The 21,604-nt window shown below is 56.5% G+C and overlaps 1 protein-coding gene across 1 annotated transcript; it reads right to left on the reverse strand.

Annotated features, from left to right (window-relative positions):
• Positions 1-2,302: 2,302 nt before the first annotated feature.
• On the reverse strand, positions 2,303-12,018 carry SLC6A16 (solute carrier family 6 member 16). The gene is made up of 12 exons (XM_040978206.1): positions 11,919-12,018; positions 10,284-10,778; positions 9,659-9,812; positions 9,359-9,485; positions 9,014-9,189; positions 8,694-8,804; positions 8,321-8,562; positions 4,885-5,071; positions 4,549-4,750; positions 4,167-4,326; positions 2,736-2,898; positions 2,303-2,563 (listed from the first exon to the last, which is right to left on the reverse strand). The coding sequence occupies exons 1-12, from the start codon at positions 11,921-11,923 to the stop codon at positions 2,303-2,305; spliced, it is 2,283 nt and encodes a 760-aa protein (XP_040834140.1). The 5' UTR covers positions 11,924-12,018.
• Positions 12,019-21,604: the final 9,586 nt, after the last annotated feature.

Below are 21,604 nucleotides of genomic sequence, written 5' to 3' on the forward strand. Positions count from 1 at the left end.
TAATGATCCATTTGTTACAAATACAGGAGCCGGGCTACGTAATTGGCATCACAGCAGATCATCTGCTAGGTGGCTGAAAATTCTGTAACAGCATAGTTTTATCAACAAATACATTGCAAAGTGGGAGGGAAGGCTAAGAGATATATCAACGGGTTGTAACATGTGAATTGTGTTTGGACGCTAATTCAAACAATTATTTTTTTTTAAAGGAGACATTTAGGGCAGGTGTTATGCAGTGGGTGAAGGCCCCACGTGGGATGCCGAAAAACTGGATAAGCACGCCTGGGCCGGAGCTCTGCCTTAACTTCCGATCTAGGTTCCCGGGAAGCAGGCGATGGCCCGAGTGGCAGACCCAGAGGGTCGCGGTCCCAGGTGGTCCCAAACTGCCTTTGCAAGAAAAATAATAAATCTTTAACAACAACAACAAAAAATTATACCCTTTGAGTAAATTGTGGGCTATGTGAATTATACCTCAATAAGCTGTTTGAAACGGATGAAGCTTCCAGGAATAAAACAGGACACCAGGACACCGACTGGCTGTTAGATGGCGGTAGGTGGTTATTGCTGTGTGTTCTCGGTCCAATAACAAACAGCTCTACAGTTGTTTTTAAAGGGGTTCTCTTACTGGAACGCCACACGGACATAGCTACAGATTAAACGATAAATATGGGATTAGCTTCAAAATACAGGGTGGCATGGAGTGGGGGGAGGAAGGCTCGAAGGATCGGGAACTGGTCAGAGTTCAGCAGTTAGCTGCGCTCCTCTTTTGCATGGATTCGAACATTTGTAAAATACAAGAGCTAGAGGGCAGAAGGGCGCACTCCCTGCCAGGCTGTAGCCTGGACTGACTGCGGGAGTCCCGTTTCCCCCCCGGTCTGCTCATGGACACTGCCGACGGCCACGGCTCTGTGTCACATGGTGGCTGGGAGCTCGCCTAACTTGGCCAGACAGTCCGGGAGGAAGGCGCTGGCCAAGCCGACCTGGGACCAGCTGAGGCTCTGCAGGGTTTACGGAGAATACATACAGCGGGAGCTCCTCCTGCTCCGGGGTCTCTCCCAACAGTCCTGGACCGCAGTGGACACTCACCTAGCGGCCTGCGGACAGAAAGGCTGCGCGTGACACCAAGGCCCCTCCGGATCTCCCGCCCACCCCCCCACCTGTGCATCCCCTCCCGCTGGCTCCGCCCCGAGCTGGACCTGGGAGACCCAAAGGGCAGAGAGGAGGGTCCAGCCGAGGACGCAGACCCTCCCCCGCGTCCCTGCCATCCCCACCTTAACCGACTGCACAGCGCGAGTCCTCCGGGCGCCAGGGGAGCAGAGATGGGGGCGGGGCGGCAAGCGTGCAGGGACCAACGGGTGACACGGGGGTCGCGCCCCTCCGTGCAGACTTGGGACACCCCTGCGATTTCCCGTCCGCAGGGTTTCCTGTCCTCAGAAACTTCCCGTTCTCTCTCTATCTCCTGCCTCTGGATCTCTGAGAATTTCAACCGCCTCTACATCCTCAGCCGTTCGCTGACTGGGCCCCCAGCCGGCTCCATCTCCTTTGGGGAACTTCAGCTCATTGCCGGCGCCGACACAAGTTCCAAGAAGCCGTGTGCCGGATGAACTGTGACGCCACTGGTGTTTCTTAGGAAGCTCCTGCAGAGCCCTGCTGGGCTCAGCCGCTCCACCAGCTTGTCCCCCAGCTTGCTTGGCACTGACTGACAGGGGCTCACAGTCCAGGACGCAGCATTGGCCCCCACGGCTGCCACCTCTTCTGGCGCTCAGACAGGGCCACTGTGGCTCAGCAGGAGGAGTGCTGGGGTGCGCTGGGAGCCCCCTACCCTCTGCCCCCTCCTCTCCCCCTCCCCCGTCTCCCCTCCCCCCTCTCCCCCCTCTCCCCTCTAGCAGCAATCCAGCTCTCACACTTGCCAGGGCATGAACTCAGGGTTTTCTTTCTAGAACTTTCTAGAAAGAAGAGCAGCCTTATAAGATCTATAAGATAATAATAATAATTTAAAAAAAAGAGACAAGATCGTCTCACTCAGCCTTGGAGTTGCAGCGGATTGGTTTATTGCCCAACAGCGCAGTTCCTGGTCCAGCCCCATCCCGGGAGGTGCACCAGCCTGTGCCGTGTGTCCCCTGCATCGAGGCACACAGAGTGGCAGTGGGGACAGCAGCAAATCCCAGGAGAGGACTTCTGAGCCAGATTCCTCTTGCCGCTGCGACAATTCTCCCCTTGGGAATGGAAGTGATTTGGACCCAGGGAGCCCAAGGTTCGGAAGCTGACGGGAACAGAAGTCTCTTGAGAACGGGGCCGGGGGTCAGGCGACAGGCTGGGCAGCCTCTGTCTGACCATCCTGTAGATGCTCCTCCCTGGAGGCCTCTGGCCTGGGCACCATCTGGCTCCTCAGGAGCAGTGCACTGGGGGCGCTGGTCAGCTGGCCCTGCATCTCAGCCCGGAAGCGCGTGTCATAGAGCAGGTTGTACACGAGGTGTGCAGGGATGGGCCCGATGACCAGGACCCAGAGGAGGATCATCAAGGCACGGGCCCAGGACGGGTACCACCGCAGCTCCTCTCTGGACTGCAGAGGGGGAGAGACGGGCTTAGAATATCCATGTGCCAGGGAGAAGGGAGGATGGTGGAAGGGAAAGATGGGGGGGAGGACAAGTGCTCAGGGAGCCAGGGAGCCAGACGAGCAGGCTCTTCAGGCGAGAGTCCGTCCGGGGTCCTGGGGGTTGCGGAGGAGGGCTCACACTGCTTGCGTTCCAGGCTGTGTAGGTCAGGTTCTTTGTGGCAAGAGAAACCACCACGGTCACGAACATCAGCAGCAGCATGGCTGGACAGAGACTGCACCACAGCCAGTAGTAGAGGGGCGAGACAGGATGGCCCACCAGGACCCTGACGTCTTCAAGGAACCTGCAGAGGGCGGCCAGAGGATGGGAGGCCCCTCAGGGCCAGGCCTGGAGGGCAGGGCCACACTGGACTGCCTTCGAGCCATCTGTTTCACTCCAGATCTTACTGTCTCTTATCTTCTATAATCCAGGAACATTTTTCAACCTTCTTGTAGCCCCAGCGCCCTTAGGAGAAGGGCCAGGTCACTTCACTGATCTCATGAATACAGGAACACTCACACTGCACCAGGGACTCTAGACTGGGGACTCGCAGTAAACCACACAGGCCGATATATCTGACCAAACCCTCCTAGTCCCTCAGGGTCACACCCGGCCTCGGGGGACGCTGGCCGGCCTGGATCTGCACGGGCTCTGCTCTAGAACAGCTGCCCTGGCTCCCCCAGCCCTCTCGCCTCCCCTGCCCCCTTACGGTGTCCCCCGTTAGACTCACTGTCCCATCCTGGAACTTTCTGCTCATTTGCATCCTCCTCCTAGAGCTGTAGGCTCACAGAGCGCCATCTAATTTATTCAAGGCCTCCTTGGCAGCGAAAGTCCCAGGGACAGTTTGTTAACCAACTGACTAATGGGACAAACAGGTGAGTGAACTGGTCTCCAGAGCCACCACATCTGGCAATGCCGCCAACATCTGACAAAGATACAACACCTGGCAATGCTGCCAATTGGGCCTTCCACTGTGGAATACTACTAACCAGATGTGCACACCCCGGCCTGTGCAGGATCGGGGCTCAGGAGTGCCTGGGGTCTGACTGGGACCCTCCTAGTCTTTGATTCCACTGCCGTGTCTTCTAGGTCCCAGGCCCTGAATCGCTGGTTCCTCTTCCCATCTGGTCTATCTTCCAAAGGCATGCCACTTCTCCACCAGCATGGCCTAGCCATGGTTGGCGCTCACTGGTAACCGCACCCGGCTTCCTCTCGTCGCTTCACACCGGCTCCCCGCAGCCTAGCTTCTGTACAATCATCACAGGCATCTTTTTAAAAACAGTCACTTCCTTGCTAAAAGCCTTGCAACGCTCCCACCGCTGCCGTGGCTTCCCGGGCCCCACGGGAGCTGGCCCCTTGCTCTCCCCCCTCTCCGAGCTCCTGGCTCCTCAGAGGTGCACGCGACACTCCTCTGGCAGAAGTTAAAAATACATGAACTGGTGGAAAGAGACAGATGCCCCAGAGGAGACGAAAGATCGCTGTGTCACTTTAGCGGGAGGAGGAAAGACTTCAGCAGGGAAGCAGGAGCCGTCCCTGCAGACCCGGCCGTGGCCGCCTGGCCGAGCACTTTACCTCCTGGCCCCGTACGCCCACATTATGGCCATGTTCTCACACATGACGATGATGATGATGGGCAGGATTATCCAGTAGTTGTTCATCAGGGTGATGAAGTAGACCCCCGGGGGGCGGATGAAGAAGAGGCTGCACAGGAACATGAGCAACGAGATGGAGACTGCAAGAAGCAGCAAGTCATGGTCACGGTCAGAGGCCAGGCCAGGTGACGGGGTCAGAGGCCAGGCCAGGTGACGGGGTCAGAGGGCAGGCCAGGCGACAGGGTCAGAGGGCAGGCCAGGCGACGGGGTCAGAGGGCAGGCCAGGCGACAGGGTCAGAGGGCAGGCCAGGCGACGAGAACTCCTGGAAATGGCAGAGCTCAGCCGGAGGCCTCACAGGTACCTGCGAAGAGCTTCTTGTGTCTCCTGAGGAAACAGAAGGCGTCCTGGAGCGGCAGCATGATCCCCTGCAGGAACCCGACCATGGTGCTCAGCGTCAGGACCAGCAGCATCACGAAGAAGAGGGTGGACCACAAGGTAGACCCGGGGAGGAACGACATGGCCTCTAAGAAGGCCAGGAACACAAAGCCCCGGCCGTCCTCAAACTGCAGGACCGAGAGGCAGTGGGGAAGGCGTCCTTAGGCCTGGCGCTCCTCCCAGCCGGGATGCGCCAGCCCAGCTCAGGCCTCCCCACAAGGGGGCGCTACCAGGACGGCAAGCTTTGCAGCTCTTCACTGACCTGCAGAAAGTGTTCCTTCAGGCTGCACTGTGGCACCTTGCTGTGGACCTGCTGCCTGAGGACCTGGGGAAGGCCCTCAAGCCAGGTGCTGTAGTCAGCGCTGGGGTTCTCCTGCAGGTACGTGGGGGGCTGCGCCTCAGGGGGTAGCTGCCCTGCGGCCACCAGATCCACCAGCATTTCAACATTCCTGGCGACGAGAGGAAAGCCAACAGAATCGCAGGGTCACTTAGGAGATGACCAGTCCATCCAGCCTCCCTTCGAGAGAGAGGATGGCTGTCCGTGACCCACCGGGGGCAGTACCCGGGGACAGACCTAGAAGGTTCTTCTCTCAGGGACAGGAACTAGCCTGTGTGAGACGGCGCATGTCTGACTGGGAGACGGGGTCTCCCCCTCACCACCCCTGCCTTCCCACTGGCCTGAGGCTCCTTGCAGGGCGCCAGGGCGCGCGGGTGAACTGAAGTGCAGGACACTCCTGAGGAGTTGTGCCTCGCACGTTGCGGCCCTTGCCCAGCTGACCACCCAGCACTCTCCTCCCTGACCACCTGCTGCCCATCCCGGGCTACAGCCATATCTAACAGTCGCAGGGCCCACCTTGCCCCGGCAACCCCACTCCTGCCATCATTCTGCACTTCACTAACACCTATAAACCTTAAGAATGTCAGCTCATTGGACAGGCAGGGTGGCACAGGGAGTCAAGTGGACGCCTAGGGCACCAGCATGCCATGCCAGGCACTGGTGCGAGTCCCAGCAGCCCTGCTTCCACCCGGGCTCCTAGCTGATGCTCCCTGCTAAAGCAGCCGAAGGTGGCTCCCACAGGAACCCCGGCTCCGGGCTTCAGCCTGGCCTGGCCCCGGCTGCTGCCGCCATTTGGCAAAGTTACCAGCAGATGGAAGATCAGTCTCTTTGTCATTCTTCCTTTCAAATACACAAAACAAATCCTTTTTTTAAAAAAGGACTGATTTATTTTTATTGGGTAGGCAGTTACAGAGAGAAGGAGAGACAAAGGGAGATCTTGTATCCACAGGTTCTTTGCCCACATGTACACAAGGGGCAGAGCTGGACTCATTCCAAGAAAGCCAGGAGCTTCTCCCAGGTCTCCCACGCGGGCGCAGGGTCCCCAGGCTGTGGGCCGTCCTCCACTGCTCTCCCAGCTACATTACTAAGGAACAAGACGGGAAGTGGAACAGGTGGGACATGAACCAGTGTCCGTATGGAATGCTGCTACTTTCACTCAGAGGATTGGCCAGTTGAGTCATTATACAGGGCCCCATTTTGCCTTTCAATTAAAAAATATACAACTTTTGAAAAAGATAAATTTAACTTTATGCTTTAAAAAATAAATCCAGTCATATAAGTAAACAATGGAGCCTGGCGCGGTGGCCTAGCAGTCAAAGTCCTCACCTTGAACGTGCCAGGATCCCATATGGGCAATGATTCTAATCCCCGTGGCCTCACTTCCCATTCAGCTCCTTCCTTGTGGCCTGGGAAGGCAGTCGAGGACGGCCCAAAGCCCTGGGACCCTGCACTCATGTGGGAGACCCAGAAGAGACTCCAGGCTCCTGGCTTCGGATCGGCACTGCTCCAGCCATTGCGCTCACTTAAGGAATGAATCATCAGATGGAAGATCTTTCTCTCTGTCTTTCTTCCTCTCTGTATATCTGACTGCAATAAAAACTAAATCTTTTTTAAAAAGTGAATAATGAATCTAAATAGATATGTTTTGAAAGAAAAATGCATATGACCCACAGGTATGTGAAAAAAATGTGCATTAAAACTGTAATCAAATACCTTCTCCTGTGGCGCGGTTATCATTTGAAAGACAATGGCAGCCAGTGCTGCTGGGGGGGGAGGGGAAGTGGCACACAGGGTCACACGGAACGCAATGACCCCGGTGGGAAACAGTGGGGGCTCCTCACAAGTAACAGCAGCACTACCACGTGACTCACAGCGCCGCCGGGATTAGAACCAGCACCCATATGGGATTGCGACGCATACAAGGTGAGGACTTTAGCCACTAGGCTACCACACCAGGCTACATATTATATATTTCAAAATAACTATAAGACTGGATGCTCTCATCCCAAAGAAATTACAAATATTTTAACCGATAAATTGCTAAACATGCTGATTTAATCATTACACAATACACATATCAAAGAACCACACAGACTCTCATAAAAATACACACCAATCAGTGTCAATGTCTGATTTTAAATTTAAATTTTAAAGTTTTGAAAGTCATGCGTGGGCTCAGCACAGTAGCTTAGTGACAAGTCCTCGCTTTGTGTGTGTTGGGATCCCATACGGGCGCCCGTTCGTGCCCCTTGTGGCTCCCTGCTTGTGGCCTGGGAAGGTGGCGGAGGACAACCCAACAAATACCAGCTAACAGAGACTCCAGCGCCACTCCTGAGGACATCTGCGGCACCTCCCAGGTGCGTTAGCAGCACGCTGGGTTGGAAGGGAACAGCCAGGGCCTGCAGGGACGCATCCGGGGCCTGACTTGCAGGCGGTGGCCCACCCCACCTTGCCATTCTCCCAACCTTTGGGCACGGTCCTCTGTGCCTTTGTCACGTGTGACATTTCTTACATGGCATGTCAGTGTGTCGGCCTCTGAGCTGGAGGATTTCTAGGGCTGGAGAGGGCTCTGTGGAGAACACGGCATGGCCAACCCCAAGCTCAGGACAGCAGAGGGCCACTGGTCCCTCCGTGAACAGCTGGGGCCACGGCACCTGCGGCCCACGTGCTAGGGCGGACATGCACCTGTAGGTGTTCTAGATTGCCTTGGCCATCCCCTTGGCCGTCTGGCACAACTGTGGATAAACCTAGTAGCTAGGAGAGATGAGCGGAAGGTGCTGGTTGCAACTAACACCCCTGCCCAGGACTGGGTGAGCCAGACGGTCCTTCACAGCCTCCTGAGCCAAAGAAACGCAGAGAAATCTGCATTTGTGGTTGGCACGAGTGCTTGCTGGAATAACCGACCTCAGCAGGGGCTTGGGACAGCACTGTGCCATTTCCTACCTCAATGCCAGGAGCAAGACCAGACGAACGCAAGTTCCTGAGACTCCTGGCAACTCCAGGTGGTCGTATTCCTAGGCAATGCCTCCGGCCAATAGCTCTTGCTTTTTAAATTTTATTGTTGGTATTTAATAGTAATGATTAAATATCAGGTTGCTTTGATTTTTATAGACAGGGATCCCAATGAGGGTAGATGGCTAAAGCCAGCCATTCTGAGTGCAGTGAGGTCAAGATCAGTACAAGTAAGTCTTTGCAGAACAGGAAAGGTTTGGGTACCTGGATGGAACTGATGTACTGGGCTGGGCCCTCGGTGGTATCTAGGCCACCTGGGGGTGCTGGCCCTCTGGCTGGGCCCTCGGTGGTATCTAGGGTACTTGGGGGTGCTGGCCCTCTGGCTGGGCCCTCCGGGGGCTGTCCTTACTTCTCACTGCAGCGGTGGGTGAGGACTGTGGCCCGGAAGCCCAGCACAGAGAAGATGAAAGGTGTGGTGACGAGCATGGTAAACAGGTTGATCACTGCCACGACAAACGCGTCCGAGAGACAGTTGTTGGACGGGTCCATGTGCGAGGACAAGGAAGCCACGGGACCGAAGCCCAGGCCCAGGTTGAACAGCACTTGGCACCCTATCAAGGACCACACCCGGACGTTGTAGATGGGTGACACCTAGAAGGGAGGAGTAGAGTGAGATGCGGCTGTGAAGCAGGACAGGGGCGGCTGCACCCCAACTGTGAAGGGGAGGAAGGGGGACGTGTTAGAAGGAACGGGAAGAGCAGGATGAAGAAGCCAGACCTCACCTGGGCAACCACCAGATACTTAAGGCCGTACGTCGCCCCGTCCAGCAGCAGACTCCAGAAGAGGAAACACACGATCATGAAGTAAGGCAGTGGTATCAGGACACACATGACCTGAACGGACAGTGGGGCTCTGAGAGCAGCCTGGCCAGGGGTGCCAGCCCTGGGGCCATGCTGGCAGCAAGAGCGGGAAGGCGGCTGGGTGTAGGGCTCATGGCTCTCGCGAGGGCACAGCCGGGGGACCGTGGACCATAGAAGCTGGAGCCCCAGAGGCAGCAAAGTGAGAAGAGGCTCAAGTGCCCGAGAGTGTCAGGGCGGCTCACCTTTCCCACGGACTTGATTCCATTGGATACAAAAATCCCGACAAGACACCAGGCTACGAAGAGGGGCAGGGTCAGACTGCGGACCGGAGGCCCTCCATCCTCAAATCTGTCGGAGGCCTTCAAGGTTTGCTGGTACCAGAAGTACATGGAGGGCGTCGTCCGCGCACACGCAGGATCTGAGGGAACCCGGCTTTGGCCGTGCCTGCTGGACGGGGAGGCCCTGCCCCCGCTTTCTTCTCTCCGCCCCTACTTTCTTCCCCCTGTCTCCCTCTGCCCATCTCTCCCTGCTGCCGTCCCTTCTTCCAAACTTCCCTTCCAGTCCTGTTCTCCCTCTCTCCTCTTTACCAAAGTCGCTGGCATTCTTGAGTAAGGGACATATCTCCCATGGGGCAGGAGATTGGATGGACTGGCTCAAATAGAAGAGGAACCAGGCATTGACCACGTTCAAGTACATGCTGGAGAAGAAGCACACCTGGGGAGCAGGGAAGAGCTTCAGGGACAGGAAGCAGTGGGGGACAGGGGCGAGGGTTGGGGAAACTGATCTAGGCAAGCGGAGGCGTGGCATCTGGACTGGGAGGGGAATGCAAGCACAGTGGGACCGGGAGGGGAATGCAAGGCGGGCCCGGGCAGCCGTGCACACCTCACCATAAAGCTGCTGTAGCCCACACCGCTGCTCCAGGGGCTGACGACCTTCCACAAAGCCACGCTGCTCCGGTGCAGCCGTTGGCCAGCGGCCAGCTCCAGCAGGAGCAGGGGAATGCCGACCAGGAACAGCAAGAGGATGTAGATGAGGAGGAAGCTCCCTGCGGGCGAGGTGCAGTGGGTGCTCAGCACCTGGGAGACATGGGGTCCAGAGCACCAGCATTCACCTGCTTCCAAATTCCTCACCGTCCCAGGATTCTGCCACCACAAGACCCCAACGCCTCCAGCCAGCCTCTCCGCCAGCCAGCCTCTCCTCCAGCCAGCCTCTCCTCCAGCCAGCCTCTCCTCCAGCCCAGCCAGCCTCTCCTCCAGCCAGCCTCTCCTCCACCCAGCCTCTCCTCCACCCAGCCTCTCCTCCAGCCAGCCTCTCCTCCACCCCCAGAGCCGGCCCTTTGGTCCCAGCACATTCATGTTCAGCTGCCCCGCACTGCCCACCCTCCACACTCCAGGGGTTGGGGCTTCCCATTCTGCTCACAGGCCACATCTCTCAAAGCCACTAGAGTTCCCGATGCGCACGGGTCTCTGTCCTGCCTGCCACCCACGGCCCCTGGTTTTCTGCCCCCCTGACTCACAGCCTCCACAGTGGAGCCACAAGCTGACGAACCACCAGATGTTGGACGGCTTCAAGTTGTAGCCCAGCTGGGCCAGGATGTATTCCACCTTGCCAGACCAGATGGGACGAGTCAGCGCCTTGCTCTCGCCTTCCTCATCCACCAGGAACTCCTCATTGGAGAAGATTCGCTTAAGCAATGAGGAACTTCTCATGCGTAACTCGGACACGTGCTTCAGGTGGCCGGTCCTGCTCTTGGCCTCGGAGGCGTGGGCCTCCCAGACCTGAGCCCTGGCAGCCCGGGCCGCTGTCGCCTGGGCCTCTGACACAGCGGCTGCAGCGCCCTCATCCTCCCAGGCGAGGATTCCTCCGAAGCCCTCAGAGAGCTTCGTCTCGATGGACGAGGATTTGGACACCACGTACTCCACCTCTTGTGCCTCTGATGTCATCTCAGGCCAGATCACGGGGGCCCGTGCAGCTTCTCCCAGGTGCGGGTCACCTTCCGGAAGGGAGCTGGAGGACACCAACACATGCACAGCTCGGGTTTTATAACAAACAGGCACCAGGTTCCTCCTGGAAGCTAACCTGCATCTAGACTCCAGCCACCGCTGACATCAAAGCGCGCCCACACACAAATCCTCCCAATGTTGTGCCTAGAAATGTGTTCGTGCAAGAGCCAGGGACACCCGGTGCCGTGGCCTAGCGGCCAAGTCCTCACCTTGAATGTGCCAGGATCCCATAGGGGCACCGGTTCTAATCCCGGCAGCTCCACTTCCCATCCAGCTTCCCACTTGTGGCCTGGGAAAGCAGTCGAGGATGGCCCAAAGCCTTGGGACCCTGCACCCGCATGGGAGACCTGGAAGAGCTCCTGGCTCCTGGCTTAGGCTCAACACAGCACTGACTGTTGTGGACACTTGGGGAATGAATCATTGGACAGAAGAGCTTTCTCTCTGTCTATCCTCCTCTCTGTATATCTGACTTTGCAATAAAAATAAAATAAATCTTTAAAATTTTTTTCAAAAAAAAGAGCCAGGGATAAAGGCAGACAAGGCCTGCACATGGCGGCGGGGTGCGGGAAGGCGCTCTCGGAACCCCGACCGCCGAGGGGGTCCCTGTGGAGGCAGGCACCACTTAGTACGAGCACTTATGTCAGAGACCCTGAGTAGTAAGTCTGTCACAGAATCCCAGCAAAGTTGCTTTAATTCTCTGAGTTTTCTCAATTATTGATCACTCAGGGTTCTGCTCGAATCCTCGCTGACCAGAAAGCGCCTTCCCTGCCTCCCTGTCCAGAACAGCAGCCCCGACCCCACTCTCTCCACGCCACCCACCCCCACGTGCCCAGTGTGCCAGCCTTGTCCGCTCACCCACCCACCCCCACGTGCCCAGCGTGCCAGCCCTGTCCGCCCCACCCCACCCACCCCCACGTGCCCAGCGTGCCAGCCCTGTCCGCCCCACCCCACCCACCCCCATGTGCCCAGCGTGCCAGCCCTGTCCGCCCCACCCACCCACCCCTACGTGCCCAGTGTGCCAGCGCTGTCCGCCCCCCCACGTGCCCAGCGTGCCAGCGCTGTCCGCCCCCCCACGTGCCCAGCGTGCCAGCGCTGTCCGCCCCCCACGTGCTCTGTCCTGGGCACAGGTCATGGGTGGTACTACCTCATGCCTGCGGTCACTGTCCTCTACTCTGTCCCCGCCACTCGTCTTTTCCCAGTTCTTCAACTGCACTGCAAAAGAAGGTACCAGAGACATGCTGAAAAAGAAAGAAAAGTGGTTTGGGAAAGAGAAGAGGGAAAGGGTCTGGATCGATTTTCCAGAGGGGAGGGGGTTACTGCACCCACACAGACACCGGGATCCGCACAGAGCAGCTCACGGGCAACACAGACACAGCTGCCCAGGAGTCTATGGCAAGTCAGGAAGATGCTTATAACCCAGGATAGGTTAAAAACACAAAACTCAGCTTCAAATCTCTACTTTAGTTCTCCAAACACTTACAAATGAAAGGTAAGAAAAGGTTGAGGGGTTGGTGCTGTGGCTCAGCAACGCTCTGGTACCTCACGTGGGCGCCAGTTCGTGCCCCGGCAGCCCTGCTCTCCATCCAACTCCCTGCCTGTGGCCTGGAAAGCAGTCAATGATGGCCCAAAGCCTTGGGACCCTGCACCTGCACGGGAGACCAGGAAGAAGTTCCTGGAAGCTGGCTTTGGATCGGCTCAGCTCTGGTCATTTGTGGCCACTTGGGGAGTGAATCAGTGACAGAAGAGCTTTCTATCTGTCTCTCCTCTATAAATATATGCCTTTGCAATAAAAATACATACAAATCTTTAAAAACTTTATTATCTTTTTTGGGGGGTGCCAGCGTCATGGCATAGTAATTATATATCCTCTGGTGACCCCTATGGTACCAGTTCAAGCCCCAGATGCTCCACTTCTGATATAGCTCCCTGCTAGTGGCCTGGGAAAGCAATGGAAGGCGGTCCAAGCGCTTGGGCCCCCGCACCTACAGCGGAGAGTCGAAGGAGGCTCCAGGCTCCTAGCTTTGGATCTATTGAGCCCCAATTACTGTGGGGAGTGAACTCGATTTTTCTGTCTCTCCTTCTCTCTGTAAATTTGCTTTTAAAAAAAATGATGACAGGTATCAGCATGATGGTTGGTTTCTAAGCATTCCATTTCTATTCAGAGGTTGAAAAAAATGTTATTAACTTTTAATCACTTGACAAATTGGTATGAATATGGTAGATGCATGGTTTATTCACAAATTGTGAGCAAAGAAAGGTCTCACAATTTTGTTCGATTTCACAAAAACCACCTGTTCAGCATACCCAAAGTGGTGCAATGAGAAACCACCAGGGACCCCACACAGCAGCCTGACAGCTAAAGTCCTCACCTTGCATGTGCCAGGATCCCATGAATGCCGGTGCATGTCCCAGAGGCCCCATTTCCCATCCAGCTCCCTGCCTGTGGCCTGGGAAAGCAGTGGAGGACGACCCAAAGCCTTGGGACCCTGCACCTGTGTGGGAGACCTGGAGCAGGTTCCTGCTTCCTGGTTTTAAAAAGGAGGCCTTGCAGAATTGCAACATCATCAACACGTCTACACCAGGTGACAGAGCCCGCCAGTGGACACTGACACGTCTACACCAGGTGACAGAGCCCGCCAGGGGACAGCGACACGTCTACACCAGGTGACAGAGCACGCCAGAGGACAGCAACATGTCTACACCAGGTGACAGAGCACGCCAGTGGACACTGACACGTCTACACCAGGTGACAGAGCCCGCCAGTGGACACTGACACGTCTACACCAGGTGACAGAGCCCACCAGGGGACAGCGACACGTCTACACCAGGTGACAGAGCCCGCCAGTGGACACTGACACGTCTACACCAGGTGACAGAGCCCGCCAGAGGACAGTGACACGTCTACACCAGGTGACAGAGCCCGCCAGAGGACATTGACACGTCTACACCAGGTGACAGAGCCCGCCAGTGGACACTGACACGTCTACACCAGGTGACAGAGCCCGCCAGTGGACACTGACACGTCTACACCAGGTGACAGAGCCCGCCAGTGGACACTGACACGTCTACACCAGGTGACAGAGCACGCCAGTGGACACTGACACGTCTACACCAGGTGACAGAGCCCGCCAGAGGACAGCAGTAAAGACAGAGAATGCTTTGCCAAATGCCAGTAACTGCTGAGCGCCCGCAGCCTACAGTGAGAACTGACGGGTTTTGGGCAGTGTAGTTTCTGGAAGCTCTCTGAACTGACCCTAGGACTCCCTGCCAAAACAGACCACACAAGAAGAGAAACTTGTCTGAGTAAAATCTAACTAGGCCTGGCTTTCTCCAGCAACCCACGGGGAGCCCCACTGCTCCAGTTCCAATCCAGCTCCCTGCTGATGTACCTGGGAAAGCTGTGGAGGACAGTCCCACGTATCTGGGCCACGGTGCCCCACTTGGGACATCGAGATAGAATTCCAAATTCCTCCATCTGGCCTGGCAAGCCATGGCTATTGAGGCCATTTAGGGAGTGAACAAACGGATGGAACATATTCTGTCTTCCTCTGTAAAACTCTGTCACTGAAATAAATCAATTTGTACAAAAAAAAAAATCAGAATTGAGTGATAATAAGGACAACAAGAACAAAAGCCATACAAGATGCTGATTAAAGTTAAGAGGAAGAAATCCATTTCTGATTGAAAAAAAAAAAAAAAACCAGCAGGATCTGAACCTACCTCCCAGCAAACACAACCACAAAGTGCACAAGTACACAAGAAAACACTTTTCGTTGTCTGGTGGACAATGAGACCACATGACATGTGACTCCCTGAGAAAAGCCACAATGATCAAGAGTGTCGAGACACCCCAGCCTCTGCTCATTCCTCGGGGGGGAGGACCATGCACCGCGTGCTTCTCAGGGGGGGAGGACCAGGCACCGCGTGCTTCTCGGGGAGGGAGGACCAGGCACCGCGTGCTAAGGGAGAGACTGCAACCATACACGGGATCACCAGGTACCCAGAACCAGGAGTCGGCTGGCCTCCTGTTACACTACCATCGCACTCCGGCACCACTTCCGTTCCCAAGTGCTCCACTTCCCATCGAGCTCCCTGCTAATAGGCTGGGAAAGCAGTAGAGGATGGATCAGGTATCTGGGCCTCTGCTACGCACGTGGGAGACCTGGAAGTTCCTGGCTCCTGGGTCCTCCGTCCATTGGTTCACTGTTCAAACATGCAAGGTTAAAGCCAGAAGTCAGAAGCTCCATGCAGGTCTCCCACAAGGACGACAGCACCCCAAGTATTTGCACCACCGTCTGTGGCCTCCCAGGCACACCAGCGGGAAACAAGGAGAAACAGATGGGGCACAGAACCCCAAGTGGCTTAACCTGAGCACCAGAACACTTACCCTGGGCACTGTTCCAAGTGCTTTACATTTTTTTTAAAGATTTATTTATTTTTATTGCAAAATCAGATATACAGAGAAGAAGATCTTCTATCTGTTGGTTTACTCCTCAAGTGGCCACAACAGCCATAGCCGCACCAATCCAAAGCCAGGAGCTTTCTCTGGGTCTCCCACACGGGTGTAGGGTCCCAAGGCTTTGGGCCGTCCTTCACTGCTTTCCCAGGCCACAAGCAGGGAGCTGAATGGGAAATACAGCAGCCCAGACAGAAACCAGTGCCTGAATGGGATACCAGCCCTACAAGGCAAATTAGGCAGATGAGCCATTCCAAAAGCTTTACATTTTTTAAGATATTTTTAAAATAATTTTTATGATGTCTACATAGTTGAGGCAGATGCATGCCACATGGACCACCAATTAGGATGGGGAGGGTCGAGGAATGATGGAAAGTGGATTAGACAACTGTTCCCAATCTTCCTTCCTCTGGTATCTGCGGAACATGAAGAGAGAAGGGGAGAGAGCCGCTCCCAGTAAGCCAACTGCATTAGTGCCCGAGGGTGGGGGACGGCCACCCGTTGTCATCCCAGGGCATGCTCCAAGGATACTGCTTAAGATGCTGTTGATTTCATTGCTCCAAGGCTAAGGAAATCCTTCCAAGGTCCATCGGCTGACACAGTCCACCTTAGAGAGTCTCCATTCTCTCAGACACTTGTCCAGGAGAGCTGTCCAATTTGTTTTGCCCTCCTTGGCACTAGATGTCCTCTGAAGGCCTCAAAGCACTGGTTGTCATGTCCCCCCATGAGCATATGTGCATGCCATCCACTGCACAGGCCTCAGCAACCAAGCAGACCCAGTTCTGACACATGCATTTCATGGTCAGGACTTGCCCCCAGTCCCAGCACTTGCCAGCTGTGCTGCAGCAAAGCCCAACCAGCCCGCACTTACTCCGGCTCATGCATGCACCAGTGGGAACAATTGGTTGGCCCAGCCTGACTCTCCCCCTAACCCAGTTCACATGCAGGCTGATGGTTGTCGTAGCCCTGCGCGGCCTGGTCTGCCCCCAATCCCAGCTCTCATGCTCATCTACAGGAGCAGTGGCCCAGCAGGGTCCACTTCCAGGATCACCTCCCTCTCCCCAATCCCGATCTTATGTGTGTTGGTGGGAACTGTAGCCCAAACTGGCATGGCTCACCTCACCTTGGCATCTGCCAGTAGGAGCTTCAGCCGGCTCAGCCCAGCCAGTCCCCAGTCCTGGTCCTAATGTGAACTGGCTGGTGTCGTGGCCCAATCGAGCCTGTCTTGTACTCCATCTTGGTTCTCACATATGCTGGTGGATTCTATGAACTGATCCAACCTGGCCCACCCACAGACCTGACCCTCACATAATGCTGGCAGGCACTATAACCTGGTCTGGTAGGGCTGCTCCCAACCTTGATTCTTGCATTCACCTGCAGGAATTGCATCCTGACAAAGAACTGGGAGCAATCCTGGTTGGGGAGGTAAGGGGACACCCCAGTTGGGCTGCAGTGAGAGCTGGAATGGGGGTGGCTCTCTGCTCTGGACATGGCTGGAGCATTGCTCAACATGGGTGTGGGTAGGTCCGGGGTATACCAGGATGGGGTAGGCTGCAGCACCTCCTGGTGCTCATGAGAGCCAGAGTAGATGTAGAACAGGCTGGACTAGGTCTCTGTACCCACTGAACCATGCAAGAGCTAGGACCAGGGGTGGAGTAGGCAGAGCTGGGCTGTATAATTCAGATGCACCCAACAGTACAAGCTGGAGTGAGTGTGGGCCCTTTGGACTTGGCTGCTGCTCCTGTTAGGACAGGAGCTGGGCAAAATCAGGCAGGGCCAAGAACCCACTGGTGTGTGTGGGATCTGCCAATGGAAGATCTGATAGGGGAGTGCAAGAACCAAGAACCCCAGCTCCCAGCTGCAGATACTGTGCACGCAAGTGGCTGCTCCAATCCAGCCTGGCATAGCCCATCACCTAGCTTAGCCTTTGCCATCAGATGTTGCAGCCCTGCCCCTTAGTCCCAGCTCGCTGGTGGGTGCTGCAGCCTAGCCCTGCCCAGCCTGTCCCATCCCTCGCAGGTAGGTATGATAACCTAGCCTAGCCCTGTATGGCCCACACACCATCCTGGTTCCCACGCTTGCCAGTGTGCTATGGTTTGGCCTGGTCCTGCTGAGTCCGTCCACCTCAGAGCCAACCCGCACACCTGTTACCTGCTGACAAGTGAAGCAGCCCTGCCTGGCATGACCAACACCCAGCCCTGACTGGCATGCTCACCAGGAGGAGCTATGACCCACAAGGGGAGTTCCCCAAGTTCCTCCCCAGGCCCACTCCTAAAGCCACATCTCAGGCGAGCCATTGGGTCCTAGGCCCTCACCCTGCAGTTTGCCCCCCAGTGTCGGCCTTTGTGTATGCTGATGGATGTTGTGGTCTGGCCCATCTCACACCCGCTTCAACTCCCAGCCCTGGCTGCCGCCTGCAGCTTTCCACCAGGGCAGACCCAGGAAGGCGGTGCTGAGAGCTTCCCGTGCCTGGCACCCAGCAACAGCCCCCGTGGGTGCCTGGGAACTCCAGCAGGGGGGAGACAGTTCACGGTGGTGCGTGTGTGCCTATGTGTATGCGTACACCTTTCAAATAAGTAAATGATACAGCCTTCCAAAAGCAAGCACAAAGAAAGCTTAGGGAAGCACAGACAGTAGGAGTATAAAGAGAAACCAAGAAATGACCACCACAAAAGTTCACCTAAAAAGAACTTCTAGAAGGCACGATGGCCTAGGTAGTGAACTATCTGGTTCTGGATTCTTCTAGAAGCAAGATCATTCCTTGATCCAGCTGGCAATTACTCAGACATAAGATTTCAAAGGATTCAAACTCTCCAAGTGTTCCAGGCACTTTTCTTGATATCATCTATTTCATAATTCAAAACGTTATAAAGAAGATGCAAAGAAACCACGATGGAGTACCTAGACCTAAACAGTGTCCCAAACGCTAAAGGAGAGAGCGTGACCGAGAGCCCAAGACCACCGAACAGCGTGGCCATCCCAGCTGTGTTTGGATTCTGTTTTCCTTGCTTCCTCAGGGACTGCAGACAGGAAACAAAAATAACAAATAAATTCACCTGTCTTGGATACACTGCCCCTCTCCTGCCAGTAGCACCTTATGTCCTGGTTCCTTGATGTGAATGAGAGAGCCCGACAGGGTCCCACAGGGGGCAGGGCTGACGGCCACCTATAGGGGACACTGGGTGACGGCCACCCCCAAGGGGCCACCCGCAGGGGACAGGGGTGACGGCCAACCCCAAGGGGGCAGGGCTGATGGCCACCTATAGGGGACACTGGGTGACGGCCACCCCCAAGGGGCCACCCGCAGGGGACAGGGGTGACGGCCAACCCCAAGGGGGCAGGGCTGATGGCCACCCATAGGGGACACTGGGTGACGGCCACCCCCAAGGGGCCACCCTCAAGGTACAGGGCTGACGGCCAACCCCAAGGGGGCAGGGCTGATGGCCACCTGCAAGGGACAGGGTTCAGGGCCACCCGCAGGGGACAGGGCTGACGGCCACCTCCAAGGGGTCACCCCCGAGGGGCAGGTCTGCCGGTCAAGACCAGGCCCGGTGCGCTGGCCCTCACGGCGGGAGAGCGTCTGGGGGCCGGTTTCCCAGGGACTCACCCTCCTGCCACACCCGGTCAGCGGTCAGGCCTCAGCGAGCGGTCAGGCCCCTCCGGGCGACGCTCCAGCCTGACTTTTCCCACCGTTTTTCTGCGCAGGCGCCGTCACCTCCCTCGTGACGTGGGAGCCGAGAGCGCCACGCCCTTCTCCCCGCCTGCGCGTGCGCACGAGCGCCTCTGCGCTGCTCCAATTAAAATATACATCTTTTAAAAACCAAACAGTAGAGTCAAAGTGGTCGCTTGGTAGACTGCGTGGCGGTTTTAAAAATCCTTGAACCTGCAGAGAGATAAGGCCTAACTCCCCTGCTGTGGTTTAAATGACACTGGCTCCCAAAACTCATGCAAATGTTTAAACCCTCAAATATTGAGTTTGGTGGCCACAGGTTGGCGGCTTGGCGAGCCTGGAGAGGGAGGCCATGACCCCTCAGGAGCATGACCGCAGCAGGCGCCGGGCGGTTCTAAAGGGGAAACTGGGCCAGGCCACAGAGAAAGCCTGCTGCCCACCAGCACCATCATGGGGCAAGGCTGTCCATCCAGCAGCCTCGAGAAACGCCATGTCCACGCACTGTCCACGCAACCTGTACCCTGTAGGAAATGTAACATTGCCCTGCGCTGTAGCCTAGTGGCTAAAAGTCCTCACCTTGCATGTGCCGGGATCTCATATGGCCATGGGTTCGTGTCCCAGCAGCCCTGCTTCCCTTCCAACTCCCTTCTAGCTCCCTGCTTGTGGCTGGGAGGGCAGTGGAGGATGGTCCAGAGCTTTGGGACCCTGCACCCGCATGGATTCTGTTGCTCCTTTTTTCTCTAACTCTGCCTTTGAAATTAAATATATATATATGGGGGTGGGCCTTGCACAGGGTGAACTAGGTCGCTGAAGGCATTGGCCTCTGTGGAGACTGACTCATCTCTCAGGGAGTAAGTTGGTTCTAAAAGACTAAGACTGCCCCCTCACACACACTCCCACCACCCGTGGGTGCTGCCCAACACCTGCTGATGCAGCCGTGGGACCCTCAGCACAAGCCCCAGCTATAGTGTGGCCCAACCTGGGAACACTCAGCCCCACTGACCCTCACCCCACAACAGTAAATTTAAGCAGACCTTTTCTTTGTCAAGTGCCCTTTTCTTTGTCAAGTGCTTTGTCTGTTAAAGCAATGAGAAATAGGCTGATGTTGAGAGGAAAATGGGAGTGTGTGGGGAGGAGAGGGGTATGCTGGGGGGCCAGCCTGCAGTCAGGGCCAAATGCCTTGGGGTGATGCAGGTCACCTAGGGAGTGAGGTTGGAGGGGAAGCCCTTTATAAGTTCAAAGGGCAACCAAAAACAAAACAAAAGGTTCAAAGGGCAGGCTGGGGGTGCGGCTACTGGAGACTGGCAGCCAGACCCGACAGACAGACCGTGACGTCTTAGCGGCCAGTACAGGAAGCAGGCCCTACCAGGCCAGAGCTTCCGGAAATGCAGATGGCCAGGCCCAACCAGCAGTGTTTCTCACTTGTGGTTAGACGTGCTGTGCTCAAGTCACAAACTGGGTGACTTCAAACGCAGACGTATTTTCTCACGGTCCCAGAGGCTGGAGGCCAAGGTCAGGGTGCCAGCCAGGCTGCTCCCCTTTGCCATCTAGGGCAGAATCTGCCTGGACCTTGCCAGTTGCTGGTGGCCCGACACCTGCGGGGACTCCCCACCGTCTGTCTTCGTGGGGCTGCTAATCTGTCTTTGAGGCTCGAGCACCCACCCCGGGGATCCAGGTGATGTCACGTCGAGGTCTTTAATCATAATCTGCTCAAAAGGTGTGTGGCCCAGCGGGGTAAGCTGCTGCCTGAGACACGGCAGCCACTCAGAGCTGGTTTGAGCCCCGGCTGCTCCAAGTTCCCATCTAGTTCCTTGCAAACACTCCTGGGAATGCAGCCAAAGATGGCCCGGTTGGGAGACCCAGATTAAATTCCTGGCTCCTCTCTGGCTGTCTCGGATGGGGCGACCAAGGAGAGGCGGTGTCTGGGGCAGCCGCTAAACTCTGTGTCACACGGGGTGAGGTTAGAATCCCAGGGGACTTTCAGAGATCAGCGGCTGGAGCTCAAGAGATAAAATAGGAGTTCTCAGGGGGTGGGAAGAGTTCCAGGTAAATGACCATGTGCTAGGAAGACCCCTTCCAGCAAGAAACTGTGAGAGACCCAAGACAAAGCTAGGGAGGGGGGCTTACAGGGACATCAGGGGGAGGCTCAGAGTTAAGAATCCCCCCCAAGCCCCTGATGCGACAGCCAAGGCTCGATCCTGGCTCCTGTGGGGCCTCCTCCCCGGCCCCACCAGAGGCAGGAAGTTCTGCCTGAGTTTGGCTTCCGCTGGGGGCACTGACACCACCCAGATGCCCACCCCGCCCCCCACCCAGGGACCTTCCCACCTCTGGCCTGCAGCACTTTCACTTCCCGCAAGTGCCCAGCCCCTGCCCACCCCCACCCCTCTCCCGACGGAGCACCCTAAGTTTCAACAGGATACAGATGTAGGCAAGCGGGGAAGGGAAGAGAGAGATCTGGGCAGGAGGCCCACGGAGTCCCAGGCCAAGCAGACAGGACTGGGGAGAGGGAAGGAGCCCCAGGGCAGGCCGAAGGGCTGAAGGAGGGGGACAGAGTCCCAGGCAGGGATGCTGGCAGTCCCCACCAGGCCATGAGGTCAGAGTGTCTGTGAGGTCGGCTGGCCTGCTGCTGGCCAGGGCCAGGCCTGAGCTGGCTCCCAGAGGGGAGCGTGCAAGGAGCTTCTGTGGCCCCCTGGGGAACACCCCC

Source organism: Ochotona curzoniae, unplaced genomic scaffold (genome assembly GCF_017591425.1).
Source record: "Ochotona curzoniae isolate NIBS_2020 unplaced genomic scaffold, NIBS_Ocur_1.0 contig_2861, whole genome shotgun sequence".
Lineage (NCBI taxonomy): Eukaryota > Metazoa > Chordata > Mammalia > Lagomorpha > Ochotonidae > Ochotona > Ochotona curzoniae.